Below are 20143 nucleotides of genomic sequence, written 5' to 3' on the forward strand. Positions count from 1 at the left end.
TTCCATTTTCTTGGTCGCCAATGGATTGTAGCATATCTCGGAGGTTCCCCATGCCTATGACCGTCCCTTTCCTTCAAAAGAGAATAAGTAGAGCTTATCCTTTCCCATTGACTGATCAGTAAGAAGATGTAGAATAGTTGTCCAATTCGTCGAGAAGTTGCTTGTGAGGAGCTTGGAGGTTAGACCTTCCCACACTTTTGTGGCGTATGGGCATGCAAAACGAGGTGGTCTCTAGATTCATTTGGATCCCTGCATATAACAAATTCTGCATTAGCTCTCGTGTTCCATAACCCATTGTAACATTTTGTCCCCAGTTGTAAGTTGATTTCGTGTTGATAGCCATGGGATGAAGGAGTATTTTGGAGTGGCTTGGGGAAACCAGATTCCTTTATACTATTCCTTCATTTCACCTTCTGTTCGCAAGGTTTGCCACGTCTCCTTCGTAATGAATTTTTCCTTCAATTGATATATTTTTCCCTTCCAAAGCACCACATCCTCTGTTTCAACCAGCCCTTGAGTACGAACCCTCTCTAGAGCTGACTCTAACATTGTTTGTGTCTGGTTAATGAGGTTATGGACAGGAAGCAAAAGTTTGTTGATGACATATGCTCGTGCCTAGTTTCTAACATTGGAATCTAAAATATAAGAGCATTTTCATGTAATACTGTAATATGTGTCATAAACTTTAATTAATATTAGTTTAATGTAAACATTTTCATTGGCTTTTTATTAGTTTTCCTTCTCCATTAGTCATCCTTGGTACGAGTGTCTTGTATGAACGTTTACAAAGAGGATGAAGGAAACAATCAAAAAATTAATAAACAAAATTATAAACACAAACCAATGAAATTGTGACAAGTAAGGTGTCTCTAACCGAGTGTCATCCTTCTCCATTAGTCATATTTAATTAATATTATTTTAATGTAAACATCTTCATTGGCTTTTTATTAGTTTTCCTTCTCCATTAGTCATCCTTCCTACGAGTGTCTTCTATGAGTGTTTGCAAAGAGGAGGAAGGAACAATCAAAAAATCAGAAAACAAAATTATAAACACAAACCAATGAAATTGTGACAAGTAAGGTGTATCTAAGGGTATGACAATGTCTCGGCAGAGATATTTGAGACACAAGTTCTTTCCTGTTTAAACAATAATTTTTTTTTTTTTAATTCTGTTTTAAATCTAGAGACACTCCAAAAGATGTGCAATGGAAGTGCCCTAAGCGGCATTGCACTAATAAAGCTAGCTAGGTCTCACTAATTCTCAAACAATCAAGTTTATCTAATTCTAGTTTGACAACACACCCATTTTGTGATAAAACTAGTGATCCATTGATTTCTAACAATACTAGAAAACTAGGGTTTGAGAGTGCTTTGTTCCTCTAAGGTCTTTCGCAAAAGCTTTTGGGTTTGTAAATACTCCTTATAGTGATTTATACGCACCTCTTTAAATCTTTTGATTAATAATTAATAACTGAATAAAATAGGAGGTCTAAAAAACTATTTATGATAAAGTATAAACCCCAAAAATTTAGAATAATTTAGAATCACAGCCATTTACAAGAGTGAAGACTAAAACAGACAATTAGAGATGTACCTAAACAAATAATTATAATAAATATTTGGATAATTTCAAATATTTTGCTGCATCACTTTGGGATTTAGAATCATTAGGAAACAAAAGAACAACATGTGTCTTGTCTTTTTTCTTTGGAAGGATCTTAAATACTTGTCAAGAAAGAGATGATTACTTTCTTCTCAAGCAAATCAAGTAACTTCTTGAGCTTCTTGGTCAATGCAACATAGTCTTAGAGAATCTTCTTAAGTTACAGTAATACCCTCCTCTTCAAATGGGCAAATTTGTTTTCTTTTTTGCTTTTATCACTTTCACAAGCTCGTAAAACAGAGCACCTCGTGTTCCTCGTACCCAATCCTTCTCTCTCTGCAAAAGGTCCACTACACACACTGAAAATAGCACCATTTTTCCCGCCAAAAAACAAAAGCTGCTTCTTACAACTAAACCACTCTTCTCCTCCTCCTCTATGTTCTGGTTAACACATCACCACATAGAGAGTTAAAAGATGAACAGCTCCTCGAAGGTGATTATGGCAGCTACAATGGTCATGGTAGTAAGCTTAGTCATGGTTTTAAGCTTAGTATTAGTACTTCTAGCTGAACTCTACTGCTCTCTCTTACTCCGCCGCCGTCGCCACAACTCTCTCAGCCTCCCCATTACTACTACGGTCTCTACCGCCGGCGCAGCAACAACCACCACAACTCTCAACCAAGTCATCTCCACCACAAGTAACGAACCTTCACCGTCACCATCATCGAACATCAATTCTTTATCCAATCCTCTCTACACAGGCGTTCTTCAAACTCCAAACAAAACCCATTTTCACCATGAACCATCTTTACAAGCTTCTCTTGATCTGATTCAAGAAACCACGGCTTCTTCTGTTGATAACTTCATCTACATATCAAACCCAATTTACTCAAACGAAGCTACAAGTAAACAAACCACACCGTTTGAAACACCTCAGTCTTCACCGTCACGGCTTGAAGATGATGAAGACGACGACGATATAACCGATGAAGATTCAACACCAACATTGTCTCCAATGAAGGATCTGCCTGAAAAGGCATGCTCTGTTTCACTAAAAGATGTTGAAACTTCTCCTAGTGGTGAAGAATCCAACAGTAAGAACAAGAACAATGGTGAGTCGTCTTCGTCGTCTGGTTCGCCGTATACTTCACCGTCGTGGTAGGGTTTTTATCGTAATTCTTTTTAGGATTTTATTTGATTTTTTTGTCTTTTTACATTTTAATTTTGTTTTGTTTTGTTTGGAGTGTTCTTGAAATCTGTATGTTTTGTGGACATATGGCTCGATGACCAAAGCCACGCTTGCTTTCACATAGTTTCCTACATCTGTTGTTTTCTGTGTTCTGATTCTCTAGCTGTCCTTTCTGTTTCTGGTATAAAAAGCCGTTTTACACCAAAAATAAGTTCTATAATAACTCAAAAGTTAAATTAAAGTTACAAACTTTAGCCGATTGTTAATATAAAATGTTTAAAATACCGTAAGAGTTGCAAAATATTGGAAGATCAACTTACATCTCTAATCTATAATTTACAATGGTCATTATATATCTACATTTAGGACTCTTTGTCATGCATAATTCGTAACCATGTAAGCCCTTTAGTTCAGCTGCATTAAACTAGAGTTTCGTCGATTTATTATTATATGGTCGGGTTTCGAATATCGACTTAAAAAATCTTTCACCTAAAGAAATATAAATTTAAACCCGAGATCAAATGTGACACTTTGAAACTCTGATCGCTAAAAGAGCTACCTTTTGTTACCCCATCTTCACAGGTGGATGTAAACCTCCTGGTTATATTGACGAATGGACTGAATTGTCATGATATCATTGATAATAAGAAGATTATAATTTAGATGATTTTTAAATTTATAATCGACTAAATTGTGATATGTGGGTGATTTAATTTAAACTTTTATTTGTGAATTTTTAATTTATAGTCAAATAAATATAGATTTATTTTGATATAGTCCTTTGGAAAAAATTGGTGCCTGTATAATCTAGTTGTTGTTTTTAGGATGTACATGATACAAAGCACTGGAATTATAATAAAATTATGAAAAAATATTCAATGATGTTTGATTTTTAAAATTATTCTAACTTCATATTCTTTTTTCTTTTATGAAATGTTAAATTAATTCATAATCAAAATATTTATATATCAACATACTGCAAATATTTATAGTATGATAGTTTGGTTTCCATTCCTCCATTAACTATATATGAATTGGTAAGACGTTTCTCAATTGTTTTTAGTATTTTCCAAAGATTAGCATGGTTTGGATTTAAAATAATATGTTTGTAAAATTACCTTCTTCCTTTACTTATTATCATTATTTTTAGTTTTTCAGAACTACTTGTAATAAAAACGGATGTTCATGAAATTATTTGACCATAGCAAGCACATTTAGGTAATTACCTTAGACTAGGCAAAAATTATTTATGGCTTGAGAATTAGACAAAAGTCTATAATGCCAAGGTTACTTGAGAATTAAACTCAAATCTTAAGTGACGCTGTCAAATCAACATATATGGGGAAATCATACGACCAACATGTCTCCATTATGATTAATAGAAGAACACATATCTTAGGAACTAGAAAAGGAATAATATAATTTGCTATATAAACTACAGTTGTGATAATAGATCTAAAATTATCATACTATCTGAATCACAATATTGACTTTGGTAGTTATAGTGGTGTCACTATTGCTTGGTTCATCTCGGTATCAAAAACTAAACAAATTTTATCATTCCAAATTTTGCAAAATCTAAAATTTACACCAAAAATTCAGAATTGCAAAAATAAAAATAAATTAAAAACTAGAAAATATTCAAGAACTTTGTTTACAAACTTAATTTTTAAATAGACTATTATTATATTTAAGAAGTTAGTTTAGAATTTTACTAATGAACTGTAAGCAAACTTTTACTAGTAGATTATAAAAATATTCATGTCTCCAACATTTCTCTCGCAAACTATACGCAATGTCCAGTCCACGTAACCAAAAGAATTTCATACCATAATAGTACTCGCGCGTGGAACCTAATATTTCAACCTTATTTTGATGTTTAGAAAATATTTATGACTCTTATCTTATTCACACTTCTATTCTTTTTAATGTTACTCGCAAACATCAACCAGAATATTCATTCATGTCACCAACATTTCTGTCACAAAGTGTTTAAGATGCATAATCTGCAAAACTCAAGTGGAACAAATTAAGAACCTCGTACAAATCCCATCCGGTTTGGTTCGACCAGTCGTCCACAAGATGAAATGCGTGCCGGATCATAATAACTCACAAGCACTACGTGACGTTTCTCAGTCTTCATCTTCTAAAAAGGTTTCTCTCATTCACGGGACCGATTTGGTCAAAAGCCATTTAATACTCCTTGATCTAGTAGTAGACTCCGCCGCCGATTCTATGGCATCTCACCACCACCACGGCTGCGTACGCCACCAGAACCACCACAATAACATCCCTCTATTCGCCACATCATCACACTGCTGCACTCAAATCAACCACCCTTCTCCGCCGCCGCCGCCGCCGGAGGATAATCTTATTCATCTCGTCGCTACTTACCTCCAAAATCAGCAGCAACAAGAAACACAATGCTCATGCGAAGCCTCGTGTCAAAACATCAATGTCGTTAGAGGTCAGCACCGTGTTTTGCGCCAGCAGAAGAATGTTCCACGAGAATACGACCAAGTTGTTCTGTCTTGTCTTCTCCGCAAAATCGATGATCTTGAATCGTCGCTCAACAAGTTTTCATCTTGCTATGACCAACGTCGTCGAGATCGACACTCTACGCTGAGAGATTCGGCGGCGCGTGTCATCCAAACCCATTTCCGGTCTTACCTTGTTCACAGATCCATATCCTTCAGGCAACTCAAGGAGCTTGCAACGATCAAATCTAGCTTCTTGTCTCTCAAGTCTTCTGTTTCAGGGAAACCCATTTTCCCTTTCAAAGCAGTTTCTCGGAAAGCTACAGACTTGCTTCTTCAACTTGACTCGTATCAGGTATTAAATGAATCCTTCTGTTTATTAAGTTTTTTTTTTCAGATCTTTGATTTAGTATCATTGTCTCTCTATTAGGGTAGGATTGATCCAATGATACGAAGTAGTAAGAGATCATTGAGCAGAGATTTGGTGAGGTTTTTGCAGTATGTTGATGATTGTGCTGTTAAAAGGAGTGATTTTGTTGCTAAGTCTTCAATAACCGTGAGTAGCCGCAGCAAACTTAATGGTAAAAAGCCTCAGGGTTTTGGTGTAGCTGATGACAGAACAATAGAGAAATCGAGGAACGGAATGGGGAAAGTCTTTGTTACTTCTAGTGAAGATGAAGATAGCAATGCAGACATGACTGATGATAGTGAAGAAGTTCCAGTGAGTTGTATTGATAAGAGGAAGATTGGTAGCTCTAACTCTAGAACCGGGGCTGTAATAAAAGGCAATGTAGTGAAGCCTTCGGGTAGTACATTTGTTGTATTGGACAAGAACAGGAATGTGTATCAGGTATATGGAAGTACGCATGATCTAACCTCGAGTGCCGAGGATGATGCAGTTGATGGTGACGAGGAAACCCTCGTGATGTCTAGGGATAGTGGAAGGAGGCATAGTTTGAAAACTAGGAACGGGGTTTCAGTGAAAGGAAGTGGAGCGAAAACAACCCGGGTGGTGAAAGCTATGAGCGTTGATGGAAATGGGAATGTATGTAAGGTTTATGGAGATACAAATGACCTAACTTCAAGTGCAGAGGATGATGATTCAGTTGATGATGGAGAGGAAACTCTCGTGATGTCGAGGGATGATGGAAAGAGGCATAGTTCGAAAACTGGGAACAGGGTTTTGGTGAAAGGAAGTGGAGGAAAAACAATCCCAGTGGTGAAAACTGTGAGCTTTGATGAGAATGGGAACGTGTATAAGGTGTATGGAGATACGCCAGAGTCAAGCGTAAGGGAGGAAGGTGACTCGATCAGCGGATCAAACGATGGAAATGGAGAAGGGAAAGGGAATGTGAATGAGGTTGAGGAAATCAAATACGTTCGAAAAGAAAACGAGAGCTTTGAAGATGATGAAGAAGAAGAAGAAGAAGAAACTGATTCTGAAAATGAAGTCTCTTCTTCAGAGGGCAGTGAAGGAGTTACAAGAAACGTGAACCACCAAGGAAATAACAAACACGAGAGGGAAATCCAGGTTCAAAAAGGAAGCTTAATGTTCTCTCCTCCATTGCCACTAAAAATGGAGCCTTGACTAGTGTGGCATGAAAAGTCCTCCAAAGCGACGACATCATTGGTTATGGTTATGAGTAGTTTAATTCCAAAAACCTGCATTTTGGTATGTTCTAGAAACTCAATGAGATAACCTTTTTAGTTGTAGAAATTGTAACATAAACTGCATTGTGATTGTTTCCTTGGTTTGCTCATTCCACTTCCGTCTTTCTGTACTCTCTTTGCCATTTTCGAGTCGACCCTATTGTCATAGACAAATGTTATTCTTTGAGTGATGGTCTCCTCAGTTGCCTGTAGAAACCAGCCAGCTTGATTAGGTAGATCAATTGGAGTGTAATTTTTTTTTTTCTTTTTCTGTGTTTGTAACTCAATAAGAAGTTTTTGTTTGTTGCATTATTCTCGAGTGTACTGTATCATTCAGTACAAGTATATTCACGTGAACAAAAGGAGTCGCACTAAATTGACGATGAAGAAATCTGACACGTGTACGGTGCACATTACTTCTCTTGTCGCTTTCTCCCAGAAATATCTCCTTCCTCACTACTAAAACCCACTGAGAAAGGTGATTTCTCACGGATAGTACAGTCTCATCATCCAATAAAAACACGACACGTGGATATCAATGTCACGTGGCGTAGTCAATCACACAGATCACTTGTTTATAACTTGATCACTCTCACTGATAAGATTTTGCCTCGTGAAACTGAAAAAAAAAAGAAGCTCAGAGCTCTCTACTCCACCACTGTGATTTGATGGATACGATGCGAATCTCCGGTGTATCGACCGGAGCTGAGATTTTAGTGCAATGCAATTCATTATCAAGCCTCGTTGCTCGTCGTTTTGCTGACAACGGAAGATGGAAGACGAGGATGTTTCCGGCGAGAAGCAGAAACTGGCGACCGTCGTTAAAGAAAAGGTTTCCCTTAGTGGTTAAATCTATCTCTAGCGAGCCTAAGGAGAAGGTGGTTGATGCAGTTATCGATTCCGAACAAGGTTTTTTTCTCATCCGAATTACTTGGTTCTAGTTCAAGAATTTAGGGTATGGAATTTGGATTTTGTAGTGAAAATGTTGGGGTTTGTGAAAGTTTACTGATTCGTATTCAATGTGATTGAATTTTTTTTTTCAGAAGTGATGAATCCGTTTGCTCCAGATGCTGCTTCCGTAGCTTCGAGTATCAAGTACCACGCGGAGTTCACGCCTTTGTTTTCTCCGGAGAAGTTTGAGTTACCTAAGGCGTTCTTTGCGACTGCGCAGAGTGTTAGAGACGCTCTGATCATGAATTGGAATGCTACTTATGAGTATTACAATAGGGTGAATGTGAAACAGGCTTATTATCTGTCAATGGAGTTTTTGCAGGTTTTTGCTTTTGACTTTTATTCTTTCTTGTGTGTTTGTAACTCTTAGTGGTCTTGTGTTTGGTTATATTACCTTACTATTTTTCACATTGTAGGGTAGAGCCTTGTCGAATGCAGTGGGTAACCTTGGGCTTAATAGCGCTTACGGTGACGCCTTGAAGAGGCTTGGTTTTGATTTGGAAAGTGTAGCTAGTCAGGTGAGTTTTTGATTATTATTGTAGATTGATCTTCTCAAGGATGGATGATCTACTACAAAAGTCTAAGAGCTGGTTGTTTTTGTGGGTTTGTTGCTTGGTTTCACAGAGCCTTTATCTTCTTTATTTGTGCTGAGATGCTTAATCTTTGACTTCCAAATGATAGGAGCCAGACCCTGCACTTGGGAATGGTGGACTTGGGAGACTTGCGTCGTGCTTTTTGGATTCCATGGCAACTTTGAATTATCCGGCTTGGGGTTATGGGCTTAGATACAAGTATGGCTTGTTCAAGCAGAGAATCACAAAAGATGGACAGGAGGAAGCTGCAGAAGATTGGCTTGAGGTCTCCTTCTCTAACTCTTTTCCTAATTTGTACTCCCTGGAAACAATGCTGAGAAGTGGACATATTTATTGACTTACCTTTTTCTTTCAGCTGAGCAATCCTTGGGAAATAGTCAGAAACGATGTCTCATATCCTATTAAGTTTTATGGAAAAGTGGTTTTTGGATCAGATGGTAAGAAACGGTGGATTGGTGGAGAAGACATAGTTGCTGTTGCCTATGATGTTCCTATACCTGGTTATAAAACTAAGACGACAATCAATCTGCGACTTTGGTCAACGAAAGCTCCTTCAGAAGATTTTGATTTATCTTCATACAACTCTGGGAAGCATACTGAAGCAGCAGAAGCTCTATTTAACGCTGAAAAGGTCTGTATTTGAGCAGCACTAACATCATTGCGTAGAAAACTGTCGGTAGATGCATTAAGTTTCATTTAAAGTTGCTTTCACATTTGTGTTTTCACACCTAGCACTTTTCACTTCTAATAAATTTGACCATGATCTGTTTACAAAGGCCTTTCTGGTTACTCGGTTAGTGCATATATCTGACAAATTTAGGGAGAGCTAGCAACAATATGTTATCACATGGAGATTCAGACTCGCATCACTTGCACTTCTTTATATAACAACGAGCTTTTTGATGTGTACTTGCTGAAAAATAATTTTTTTTTTTCCTGTGTTTCCTAATGAAATTAGATTTGTTACGTGCTTTACCCTGGAGATGAGTCACGTGAAGGAAAAACTCTTCGTCTGAAGCAACAATACACGCTGTGCTCAGCCTCGCTCCAAGATATCGTAACACGTTTTGAGACAAGATCTGGAGGAAATGTCAACTGGGAAGAATTCCCAGAGAAGGTTGCAGTGCAGATGAATGACACTCACCCTACCCTATGCATTCCTGAGCTAATGAGGATTCTAATGGATTTGAAAGGACTAAGCTGGGAAGACGCTTGGAAAATCACACAAAGGTACTTTTTAAAATGTCTTTTAGTCTCTTGTGCTTATTTGCTTTTCTCGTTCCAAAATAAAAGATAAACATACAAGTTTAAAACCTGCAACGAGTTTCTGAAAGGTTAATAATGTTTCAAGGACTGTGGCATACACCAACCATACAGTCTTGCCTGAAGCACTGGAGAAGTGGAGCTTGGAACTAATGGAGAAATTGCTTCCACGTCATGTAGAGATTATAGAAAAGATTGATGAGGAGGTCATCCCTGAACAACATCAAATGTCTCTTCTATCTTTTCTTTCGTACTTGATCTAAATTTCAGTTTCATGTATTGCAGCTAGTTCGCACAATTGTCTATGAGTATGGCACTGCAGACCATGACTTACTCAAAGAAAAACTGAAGGCAATGAGAATCTTAGAAAACGTCGAGTTGCCTTCTGCCTTTGCAGATGTGATTGTGAAGCCGGAGATCTTACCAGTTATTGCAAAAGACACCATAGACGAGCTCGAAGATGCTCAAACTGGTGTGAATAAGGAACAAGAAGAGGATAAAACTGCTGTGGAGGAGGAGGAAGTTATCCCAGAACCGACAGTAAAACCACCAGGGATGGTCCGTATGGCCAACCTTGCTGTCGTGGGTGGTCATGCTGTAAACGGAGTTGCAGAGATACACAGTGAAATAGTGAAGCAGGATGTTTTTAATGATTTCGTTCAGGTAAAAATTCTAATTATGAACCGTTGAAATGCTATAAAATATACTACCTGGAAGAACGTAGCTCTCATCTTTGAATATTCTATCATTTTGGCAGTTGTGGCCAGAAAAATTTCAGAATAAAACCAATGGAGTAACACCAAGGCGATGGATTCGTTTTTGCAACCCTTATCTAAGTGATATCATAACTAAATGGATAGGCACAGAAGACTGGGTCTTACATACCGAAAAGCTTGCAGAGCTAAGAAAGGTATGTGCTTTATCAGATTCGGTGTTGTTTCACATTCTGTAGTCTCTGTAGTAATACACTGGGTATCATTGTTTGGTATTTCTCCAGTTTGCAGATAATGAAGATCTCCAATCTGAGTGGAGGGCAGCAAAGAAGAAAAACAAGTTGAAGGTTGTGTCACTAATCAAGGAAAGAACCGGATATACTGTCAGCCCGGATGCAATGTTTGACATTCAGGTTAGTTCCAAAGGATCTTTTTTTACTGATGAGTTTTTTTTTTTTGGATGCTGCTTTTCTGTTTGAAAAGTCCATTCGACATCCGGGCTTTACCCAACAAATATATGTGTAAAGCACAAATCTAAGAAGCTTTCTTATCATCTCATTAAATAGTAAAACTTTGGTTTTTGCCTTGCAAACTATTTGCAGATTAAACGTATTCACGAGTACAAGCGACAACTGCTTAATATCTTGGGAATTGTTTACCGCTACAAAAAGATGAAGGAATTGAGTGCCAGTGAGAGGGAGAAGGCATTTGTTCCAAGAGTTTGCATATTTGGGGGAAAAGCATTTGCCACATATGTACAAGCTAAAAGGATTGTGAAATTCATCACAGATGTTGCATCTACAATTAACCATGATCCAGAAATAGGTGACCTGCTTAAGGTACGTGACTTTTCTTACCTATGAAGTCTGGTTTAAGCGTCTCAAGCGTAGAGCAGACAACCAGGATAATCCTCTATGAAGTCTGGTTTAAGCGTCTTGTGGAAGATGGTACCTATATTAGAACCAGTAATCAGAAGTGTTAACTATCTTGTAGGTTATCTTTGTTCCTGATTACAATGTCAGTGTTGCTGAATTGCTTATTCCAGCAAGTGAGCTTTCTCAGCACATCAGGTAACAACTGCTTTGGCTTAGTCACCTTTTATAGGTTTTGGTCACAACTCCATGAGGCTGAAACACTGAAATTGAGATAACTGGTAAACCAGGAGCTTGGGCTAGTATCTCTGTTTGTCATGAGAACTGTAGGAACAAATCCTGGCACAAGTAACAATGTTTAGTGAAATTTAGAAAAAGTTATATTCAATGGTACTGTGGTATTTTCTGAATACTTACGAGTTCTCTCTGCAGTACCGCTGGGATGGAAGCTAGTGGGACAAGCAACATGAAATTTTCGATGAACGGATGTGTTTTGATTGGAACCTTGGATGGGGCAAATGTCGAGATTAGAGAAGAAGTTGGAGAAGAAAATTTCTTCCTCTTTGGTGCCAAAGCTGATGAGATTGTGAAACTCAGGAAGGAGAGAGCAGAGGGAAAGGTATACGATTTGAAGAGTTAACCTTGTCACGCTTCTCATTTAGCATCAAACAGAACTTGATTTTGATCTGCTTGCTCTTCGCATTCCAGTTTGTTCCGGATCCTACTTTTGAAGAAGTCAAGAAGTTCGTTAGAAGCGGTGTCTTTGGCTCAAACACCTACGACGAACTAATTGGCTCTTTGGAAGGAAATGAAGGCTTTGGACGAGCGGACTACTTCCTCGTTGGGAAAGACTTTCCTAGTTACATTGAATGCCAAGAAAAGGTTGATGAGGCTTACCGAGACCAGAAAGTAAGTATTGGTACATTTTCATTGATCATCAAGCTTTATGTTGACTCAGTGCAAAACTTCCTCAAAGATTTAAACCTTAAATATTGCTATTTATGATTACAGAGATGGACGAGAATGTCAATCTTGAACACAGCAGGTTCATTCAAGTTTAGCAGTGACCGGACAATCCACGAATACGCTAAAGACATATGGAACATCAAGCAAGTTGAACTTCCATGAGGCTTGAGAACACCAGTCTACGTTAAGAAACTGTTTTGTACCTTCCCAAGTCTGTAAGTGTATCAAAAGTAATAAGGAAATAATCATGTAATGATGCAATACAATTGAATGTAAGAAATAAGATTCAAGAGTCTATTATGTATTTACAGGGGCCTTCGCTGCCTTAGCGGCATGCTTCTGACCGGCTAAATGATTGTTGTAAACCTTGTCGCTATTACAAACCACGTTGCATATTCTACACAATCTAACTGACTCATTTGAAACCCCACATTCAACGACTCTCCGTCTCTTTGTCTCTAGATCTTCTCGTGTTGATTCCGCACCTTTCTTCCTAGCCTTGCTCTTAAACGGATTCTCTTGTGGTCCTATCAAAGGGACTGCAATGGTTGGTCCAGACAAAGAAGAAGCCGTGTTAGATGACGCTAAGCATGTTTTTAACTTCTCCAAGTTCTTCAGGTGTTTCTTCCCCAATATATGTTGCTCGAACACACTCGGACCGTTACAGTAAACTTTACAAACTTCACAGTAAGCAGATTGAACAACTTTTCCCTTCTTTGATGGTTTCTTCACTTCCGGAAGTTGAGCTTGAACTACGTAGCCAGTCCAAGAGATATCCGGCGGGTATAAGCTATGAGGCTGCCCTGTGGGATCCTGATTCCTCCTCAATTACAAAAGTACAAGAAAATATCAAATATCAAATTCAGCACACCGGTAAGGTAGTAAATATAGTGCATAAACAAACAAAATTTTATTTCTTCAGATCCTAGAATTTTTGTTGTGCTGTGACCCTAAGTTACATGATGGTTCCCTTTCTAGAACAAGTTTGCAGCATAACAAGAGGAGCAAATAGATCAATCTCAAGAGAGCAATCACAAAGCAACATTGTCAAACTGAAGTTCACTAATGATACAAGTAACACACCCTGCACACATACATCATCTTAGACTTGATACACATGATCACAAGGAATCAGTAAGACATACATAAAAGACATCATCTTCACATTGAGATTTGCACAAACAACAATCACTAGATAATCAAACCGTTTGATGTCTAGCGAAAACAGAGCAACATGGTTGAAACTGAAATCACCTAATGCATCAAGAACTTGTTGCAAAGGACCTAACTTTATCATCCACATATCCTAACGAATCACTAAATAAATCATCAGCTTGACCCCATTGATTTCCAAAGTTAAAGGAGAAAAAATGTCATAACTTTCCCCTCATCAAAACAACTTACAGGTCCTGTAATCGCAAGAGGATCAGTGCCATACATATGAATAGCCTCTCTCCAAGCCCAGTTCTGAGTATCCGAATCCAATATGTAATACGCCGTCGTATCTACAGTCACATCCGACGTGGTAGTGGCAATCGTAGCCGCCGTAGGATCAACAACTCCAGGCGGTGGTGGAATTGCAAAAGCTAAGGATTCGTCATGGGTTTGCTGGTTAGGTTCTGGATTTGCGTAGTAACCATAATAGGAAGCGTAGTACCCATCAGCCGGCGTCGACATATTCATTTCCGGTGGTTGCATCGCCGGTGCCGGCGGTTGTTGCCACTGGCTGTTGTAATCCATCAAAACATTGAATGAAAGTTTTGATCTTTTTTGCTCCTTTTACCATCAATACAGATTAAAGTTTTCCTTTTCTTCATTTCCAAGTGGTTCAAAAAAGATCAGACAAACCAGTTAGATCGAAAAATCTGTCCTTTTGGTTTAATTGAACCAGTAAAGAATCAATTTCACTTGGATAAATTAAGTTGGAATGATTCTGTATCTCAGACATGAAGGTGGAACACAACTCATACAAAGAAGAAGTATTTGAAGTATTTGTATCTCCAAGAATTGAGACTGAGCTCGAGGATAGTTTCAGACTAACAAAAACCTGGTTTTTTCTTCTGTTTCATGTCTTGAACACTATAATAAAGTGGATAAAAAATACAGGGAAAAATGTCACAACTATATACATCTGCAAATCAAATCATTCAATCAATGTATAGATGAACACATATTTTTATCCTTTCTCTGTAGTAATTTGGTACAATGTGAAACCTCAAAAGCTTTGGTTTTGAGGGCTGTGAACCAAACTTCCTAGCTTCCTACTCAGTCTTGCCACAAATTGAATTATCATCTTCAGTGTACTCCTTTTCACTCACTAACAGCCCTTTCATCGATCAATGAAGTGTTTGATGACCACCTAGAGCTTGAGAGCATACAAAACTCTTGCCACATATTTTGAATCTATAGCTGGAGTGAGATTTACTTCCCAGAGGAGAATGTAATGCACTAAACTTGGTTTTACTGCAACTACTAGACTTGTCGAAACCCGAGTGAGCAACAAGCAGTTCACGAAAGTCATCTAGTTTCGACTCAGCACAATGTAAGAAGATCTTCTCCTGAGAGACTCCAAAGCTTGATGGATGTGAAACAATCTTCCTAGCTTCTGGGGTAGAAGGTAATGCACTGAACCTGGTCATACTGCAAGTACCAGACTTATCGAAGCCCGAGTGAGCAAGCAGTTCGTGGAACTCTAGTCTCGGCTCAACACATTGTAAGTTCTTCTCCTCCTGAAAGACTTCAAAGCTTGATGGTTGTGTAACAATCTTCTTAGCTTCTGATGAGTCAGACAACGAATTATCATCTTTAGTATACTCCCTTTTATGTGCTAATTGCCCTTCAATCGATCTGTGAAGTCTTTGGTGACCACCTAGAACTTGATAACACCCAAAACTCTTTGTCACATTTACAACATTTATAGCCGGAGTGAGTCTTTTTCTGCAATTTACTTCTCAATGGTTTAATCTCCAAATCCATAACATCATCACCACCCAGAGGCAAGTTTCTGATAGAAGCAAAGTCATAAACTCGCTGAGACAACATAACCAAGCTCACTGCAACAAAAAATAATCGAGTCGAAATGCTGGACTGCGATTTACTTCTCAGGGAAGAAGATAATGGAATGATACTGCAACTAATAGACTTGTCGAAACCCGGATGAGAAAGCAATTCACTAAAGTCTTGTTTCGACTCAACACAATGTAAGATCTTCCCCTGAGAGACTTGTAATGAGTCAGACAGTGGATTATGATCTTTAGTATACTTCCTTTTACGCGATAATTTCTCTCTATTCGGTCTGTGAACTCTTTGGTGGTTACTTAGAGATATAGAACGCACAAAACTTTCCCCACATATGTTGCAATCATAGCTTGATTTGCTCTGAGTATCTTTCTGTAATTCACTTCTCAGCGTAGAAGGTAATGCACTGAAACTGGTTTTACTAGAGTAAGAAAGCAGTTCACTAAAGTCTTGTTTCAACTCAACACAATGTAAGACCTTCTCTTGAGAGACTTCAAAGCTTGATGGTTTTGAAACAGTCTTTTTAGCTTCTGCTGAGTAAGACAGTGACTTATTATCACCTATGTACTTCTTTTCACGCTCTAATAGGCTGTTATGTCCTTTGTGGCCATCTAGACCTTGCAAACACTCAAAACTCTTGTCACATACTTTGCATTTATAGCTGGAGCTACTCTCAGGTCTTTTCTGAAACTTACAAACCGAAGGAAGCAGTTCTCTGAAGTCTTGTCTTGACACAACACAATCTAAGATCTTCTCCTTCTGAAACACTTCAAAGCTTGATGGTATTGAAACAATCTTCTTATCTTCTGATGAGCCAAAAAACAGTGAACTATCATCTTTAGTGTTCTCCTTTTTACTCTCTAGTTTCTCTTTAATCGATCTGTGAAGTCTTTTGTGGCCACCCAGAGCTTGATAACACCCAAAACTATTGCCACATACATTACATTTATGACTTGAGTTACTCTGCAAGTCACTTCTCAGAACAACAACATCATCACTGCAAGTAGTAGACTTTTCGAAACCCGAGTGAGAAACCATTTCCCTGAAGTCTTGTATGGACTCAACACAACCTAAGCTCTTCTTTTGAATAGGTATGAGCTTATCTAAATCCATGGAATCATCATCACCAGGAGGCAAATCAAAGTCACAAACTCGTTCAGATAACATAACCAAGCTCATTGCAGCTTCTTCCATCTCATGTTCCTTAAGTGACATTGAAACCAAACAAAGACAACCCAAATCCTTAGCAAATCAAGTTCATCATCGGATACGCTTAGACCCACAAGATCAAAACCCAGGAGACGTTACGAGAAAGTCTGAAATTGTAAAAAAGTCGTAATCTTTATTGAGATAATAATTAAGGGACGAATCATAAAAAGAATAGAGAGAAAGATGAAAGATCGCAAATTGCAAAAAGCTGTGAGCTTTTTTTATCAGCTTACCTGAGAAAAACCCTAACTTGATTTTGGGTATCACGACTTGAATCGCCCGAGCTCTTCTTGCTCAGCTTTTTTTACTCATAGAGAGAGAGAGACTGATAAAAAAATAACTTGTTGCGGAAGCTAAAGAAGACTATTTGGGAAGGGATTGTTATCTCCTACACTCGCGTCTACAATTAACTTCGTGCTCCCTATTATTTTGGGTATCATTGGTATCCTCCTCTAGACCCATGAACTAAGGAATCGCTATTTTTTCATAAACCGGTCAGAAACCGGTTTGTGATCTATATTCTCGGATGAGATCAAAAGAACAATACACACTACTGAATTTTATCAACAACAAAATCACTTGTCTCTTTTTTTTTGCACACATTTGAGTTCTCTGAGAGCAAACACCAAAGTCCAAAGTAATTTAAAAGAGAAATTGAAGAATCCAAATTTGAAGTCATCATCTTTTTTTTTTTTAGGGTTTAGGGGACTTTAGTAGTCTCTTTAGTTAATATCCACTTGAGGAACAATACCACCAGCTTGAATGATTTGTTTCTCAAGCTGCAACAACAACAACAACAATGGTTTAACTGGTCATCATCAAGTTGATTCATAAAAGCAGCCCAAAAACAGAAATGGATTGATTCTCTATTCACACTCACATTGAACAAATCTTGAAGCTTTGTCTTTAACGTCTTGTACTCGATATCCACTTGCTGCAAACATCTCACACACCTGTAACAAGATATTTATTACTCCACAAATCTCAACCAATAGGTCCCGAAAGAAAAAACGATACCAATATCTTGAAGAAGCTCACCCTTCGAAGTTCTGAGCTTCACAAAAGTCTTTGAAGCTAACACACAATGCTTTGACCCTCTTGGCACCAACACTGCATAGAAACAGCTTCAATCTATCAAAGCACACACACAACTTCTGCTACTAAAGATCTTATTAGATAAAAATCAAGAACATACCTTGAGCTACTACCCTTCAATTGATGCACACTCGCGCCTACCGTACTAAAATCTACAGCTCCCGTAGTCTGGTCCCTGAAAGATACACACAAGCAATGATGAATCTAGCGCAACTTCTAATGGAAGAAGACTGAATTGACTTTGAGAGTGAGAAATGAGAGACTTACAAAGCTCTAGCCATGTTACTGATAAGTTTCACACAATCTTCAAAGAAAAGAGAGAGCACCTCAGCCACAAAATCAGGGCTTCCATCATCTTGAAGCTTTTTCAACTCAGTAAACTGATCATCCAAAAAATCCTTCACAAAAAAAACAAACAAGCAATGATCTAAAACCAAAACCCATCACCCATGAATCAAAAAGTTTTAACCTTTACACAGCTCAAATCCCTAGAAAAAAAGATGATAACCTGTAAGAAACACAAAATCTACAGAAACAACCTTAAAGATTCAATCTTTCTTCAGTTTTATCATGAATCTATGCAATATAGGAGTAAATCTAGTGTCTATGATCTATATTAGCTTAGCTATAACCAAAAGACATGCGTTGGAATGAATTGGGTTCGGAGATTTGTAGAAGATTGAAACCTGTTGGTAGAGAGAAATGGTGTAATCACGGAATTGCCTCTGCAACTGAGAAATGAGAGCGTCCATGAGAGAAGAGTGAAGCGGAGACTAGGAGAGGAGATTTTTGACTTGGATTTCTGGAAATAGCCAATCCCAAGAAGAAATAAACACAATTGTGTCTTGTCTTTCTCACGAATTATATAACGCTTCTGCCATCAAAGACTTTTTTTTTTTTTTTTTTTTTTTTTTTTTTTTTTTTTTTTTTTTNTTTTTTTTTATGTTTACTTTAAATATAGGAAAATTAATTAAAAGAGAAAACACATTAATATTTGGACATCTCTATCTATAAAAAAATAAATAAAGGTTTTTGGAAAAAAAAATCATACATGAATATTGCAACCTTTTATATCGGTATTTTTAATCACACGTGAATGAAAGTAAGATTTATACACTAGCAAACAACTTTAAATTAAATTAAAAGAAAAAAATCTCTCAAAGAAAGAAATAAATCAAATAATAACTAGCTTTTGAAGAAAATAATATGCACAAATTGATGACATAGTGTGCTAAAGTCTATTTATTCAAACTTCCTACCAAATAATATAAAAAAAGTCTATTTATTCAAACTTGGATTTAAACACTTTATGTATCCCATGGTTAATTGATTTGTATAGAAAACTTGAAATGATAAGAGTCCAAAGTATTTTGGGATTAAAACGTGATCTCAAAAAGGTCTCTTACCACTACATTTGTAATTGGAAGCCTTAATTTTGGACCATGACTTGCATTCATTTGTGACAAAAATGGTTGCCAGAAAGACAATGTTGAGGTTGAGGACCATTGTTTTGGAGGACGAAAACGAAATCCAAAACATGAAAGCATCCAAATCTTCGAAGCTTTAAAACGTAGAATCGTTAGGTGTGACGTTGAGAATCTCCAACCTGGAAACTTGTTTTAGATGCGTTTGGTTCCTAAACCGAGAGTAATGAGAGATCATGTTGATTCTCCATGAACAATGTGCAAAGATTCTTCTGAGTCTTAAAACTTTTTCCAGACAAAACTCATTGAAGTGTCAACACTTCCAACGGTTAACTACAAACCCATTTACTCCAATAAGAACAAATATTTATTTTAGTTTTCTAAGTAAACAACAAAATTGAAACGACATCGTCGAATATCAAAAATTATACCAAAGGAAAAGAAACACACCAGAAGAATGGTAATAAGAGAGCTTACATAACAAACAGATAGTAAGAAAATGTAACAAGTCTTAAAGACTCAACAATTATCACAAACAAAAAGCACAAATGATGAAATATAAGGTAAAAAGAATCAGCAATGGACTTTCCCTTTCCTCTTACTTAGGCAACGGCAGGCATGTCCTTGAGCCATGCGTCTAAGGGCTTACCGATGGAGTAAACAATGAAACCAATATCCCTTAGCTTTTGTAGATTCATAATGTTCCTTCCATCAAATACGAAAGCCGGTTTCTGCATGTTGTCAAAGATCTTTTGGAAATCCAAGTTCTTGAACTCATCCCACTCGGTCATGATGCAGATACCGTGTGCGTCTTTGGTTGCCTCGTATGCGTCCCAAGTAACGCTCACTTGTTTCACTGTGGTTGGGCTCATTGGCTGCAAATGAAGAGGATGGTCCCAGTCAAACTTGTTCATGGATAAATCCCTCTGGATCTGCTCCTCAGTCACCTGCGGGTCGTAGATGCTTAACCTTGCTTTGTCTTCTAAAAGACCCTTGCACACATCGATGGCTGGAGTCTCCCTCGTGTCACCAGTATCTTTCTTGAACGCAAAACCAAGAACCGCAATCTTCTTGTTCGATACAGAGTTGAACATGGAGGAAACAACACGGTTCACGAACC

The 20143-nt window shown here is 37.7% G+C and overlaps 7 protein-coding genes across 7 annotated transcripts; 3 read left to right on the forward strand and 4 right to left on the reverse strand.

Annotated features, from left to right (window-relative positions):
* Positions 1841-2789, forward strand: LOC104698765. Its single transcript, XM_010414161.2, has one exon. It carries the CDS (start codon positions 2079-2081, stop codon positions 2763-2765), a length of 687 nt encoding a protein of 228 aa, XP_010412463.1. The 5' UTR covers positions 1841-2078; the 3' UTR covers positions 2766-2789.
* LOC104790569 (BAG family molecular chaperone regulator 8, chloroplastic-like) lies at positions 4928-7231 on the forward strand. The gene is made up of 2 exons (XM_010516344.2): positions 4928-5624; positions 5700-7231. The coding sequence occupies exons 1-2, from the start codon at positions 5028-5030 to the stop codon at positions 6855-6857; spliced, it is 1755 nt and encodes a 584-aa protein (XP_010514646.1). The 5' UTR covers positions 4928-5027; the 3' UTR covers positions 6858-7231.
* LOC104790573 (alpha-glucan phosphorylase 1) lies at positions 7442-12642 on the forward strand. The gene is made up of 15 exons (XM_010516348.2): positions 7442-7828; positions 7963-8192; positions 8287-8388; positions 8552-8728; positions 8819-9094; positions 9422-9693; positions 9815-9932; positions 10012-10389; positions 10484-10636; positions 10724-10852; positions 11042-11278; positions 11433-11509; positions 11744-11930; positions 12020-12220; positions 12323-12642. Exons 1-15 carry the CDS (start codon positions 7588-7590, stop codon positions 12437-12439), a joined length of 2895 nt encoding a protein of 964 aa, XP_010514650.1. The 5' UTR covers positions 7442-7587; the 3' UTR covers positions 12440-12642.
* Positions 12567-14038, reverse strand: LOC104790572 (zinc finger RNA-binding protein-like). The gene is made up of 2 exons (XM_010516347.1): positions 13682-14038; positions 12567-13090 (listed from the first exon to the last, which is right to left on the reverse strand). Exons 1-2 carry the CDS (start codon positions 14015-14017, stop codon positions 12575-12577), a joined length of 852 nt encoding a protein of 283 aa, XP_010514649.1. The 5' UTR covers positions 14018-14038; the 3' UTR covers positions 12567-12574.
* Positions 14595-16942, reverse strand: LOC104790571 (zinc finger protein 571-like). The gene is given in 3 exon segments (XM_010516346.1): positions 14595-15174; positions 15176-16611; positions 16738-16942. Coding segments are annotated over 2 exon segments (1896 nt in total). The 5' UTR covers positions 16511-16611; positions 16738-16942; the 3' UTR covers positions 14595-14613.
* LOC104790570 (histidine-containing phosphotransfer protein 2) lies at positions 17039-18442 on the reverse strand. The gene is made up of 6 exons (XM_010516345.2): positions 18286-18442; positions 17867-17997; positions 17700-17774; positions 17543-17614; positions 17385-17457; positions 17039-17283 (listed from the first exon to the last, which is right to left on the reverse strand). Exons 1-6 carry the CDS (start codon positions 18349-18351, stop codon positions 17227-17229), a joined length of 474 nt encoding a protein of 157 aa, XP_010514647.1. The 5' UTR covers positions 18352-18442; the 3' UTR covers positions 17039-17226.
* On the reverse strand, positions 19368-20137 carry LOC104790575 (UDP-glucose 6-dehydrogenase 2). Its single transcript, XM_010516349.1, has one exon. It carries the CDS (start codon positions 20115-20117, stop codon positions 19626-19628), a length of 492 nt encoding a protein of 163 aa, XP_010514651.1. The 5' UTR covers positions 20118-20137; the 3' UTR covers positions 19368-19625.

This window comes from Camelina sativa, chromosome 6 (assembly GCF_000633955.1).
Source record: "Camelina sativa cultivar DH55 chromosome 6, Cs, whole genome shotgun sequence".
Classification (NCBI taxonomy): domain Eukaryota; kingdom Viridiplantae; phylum Streptophyta; class Magnoliopsida; order Brassicales; family Brassicaceae; genus Camelina; species Camelina sativa.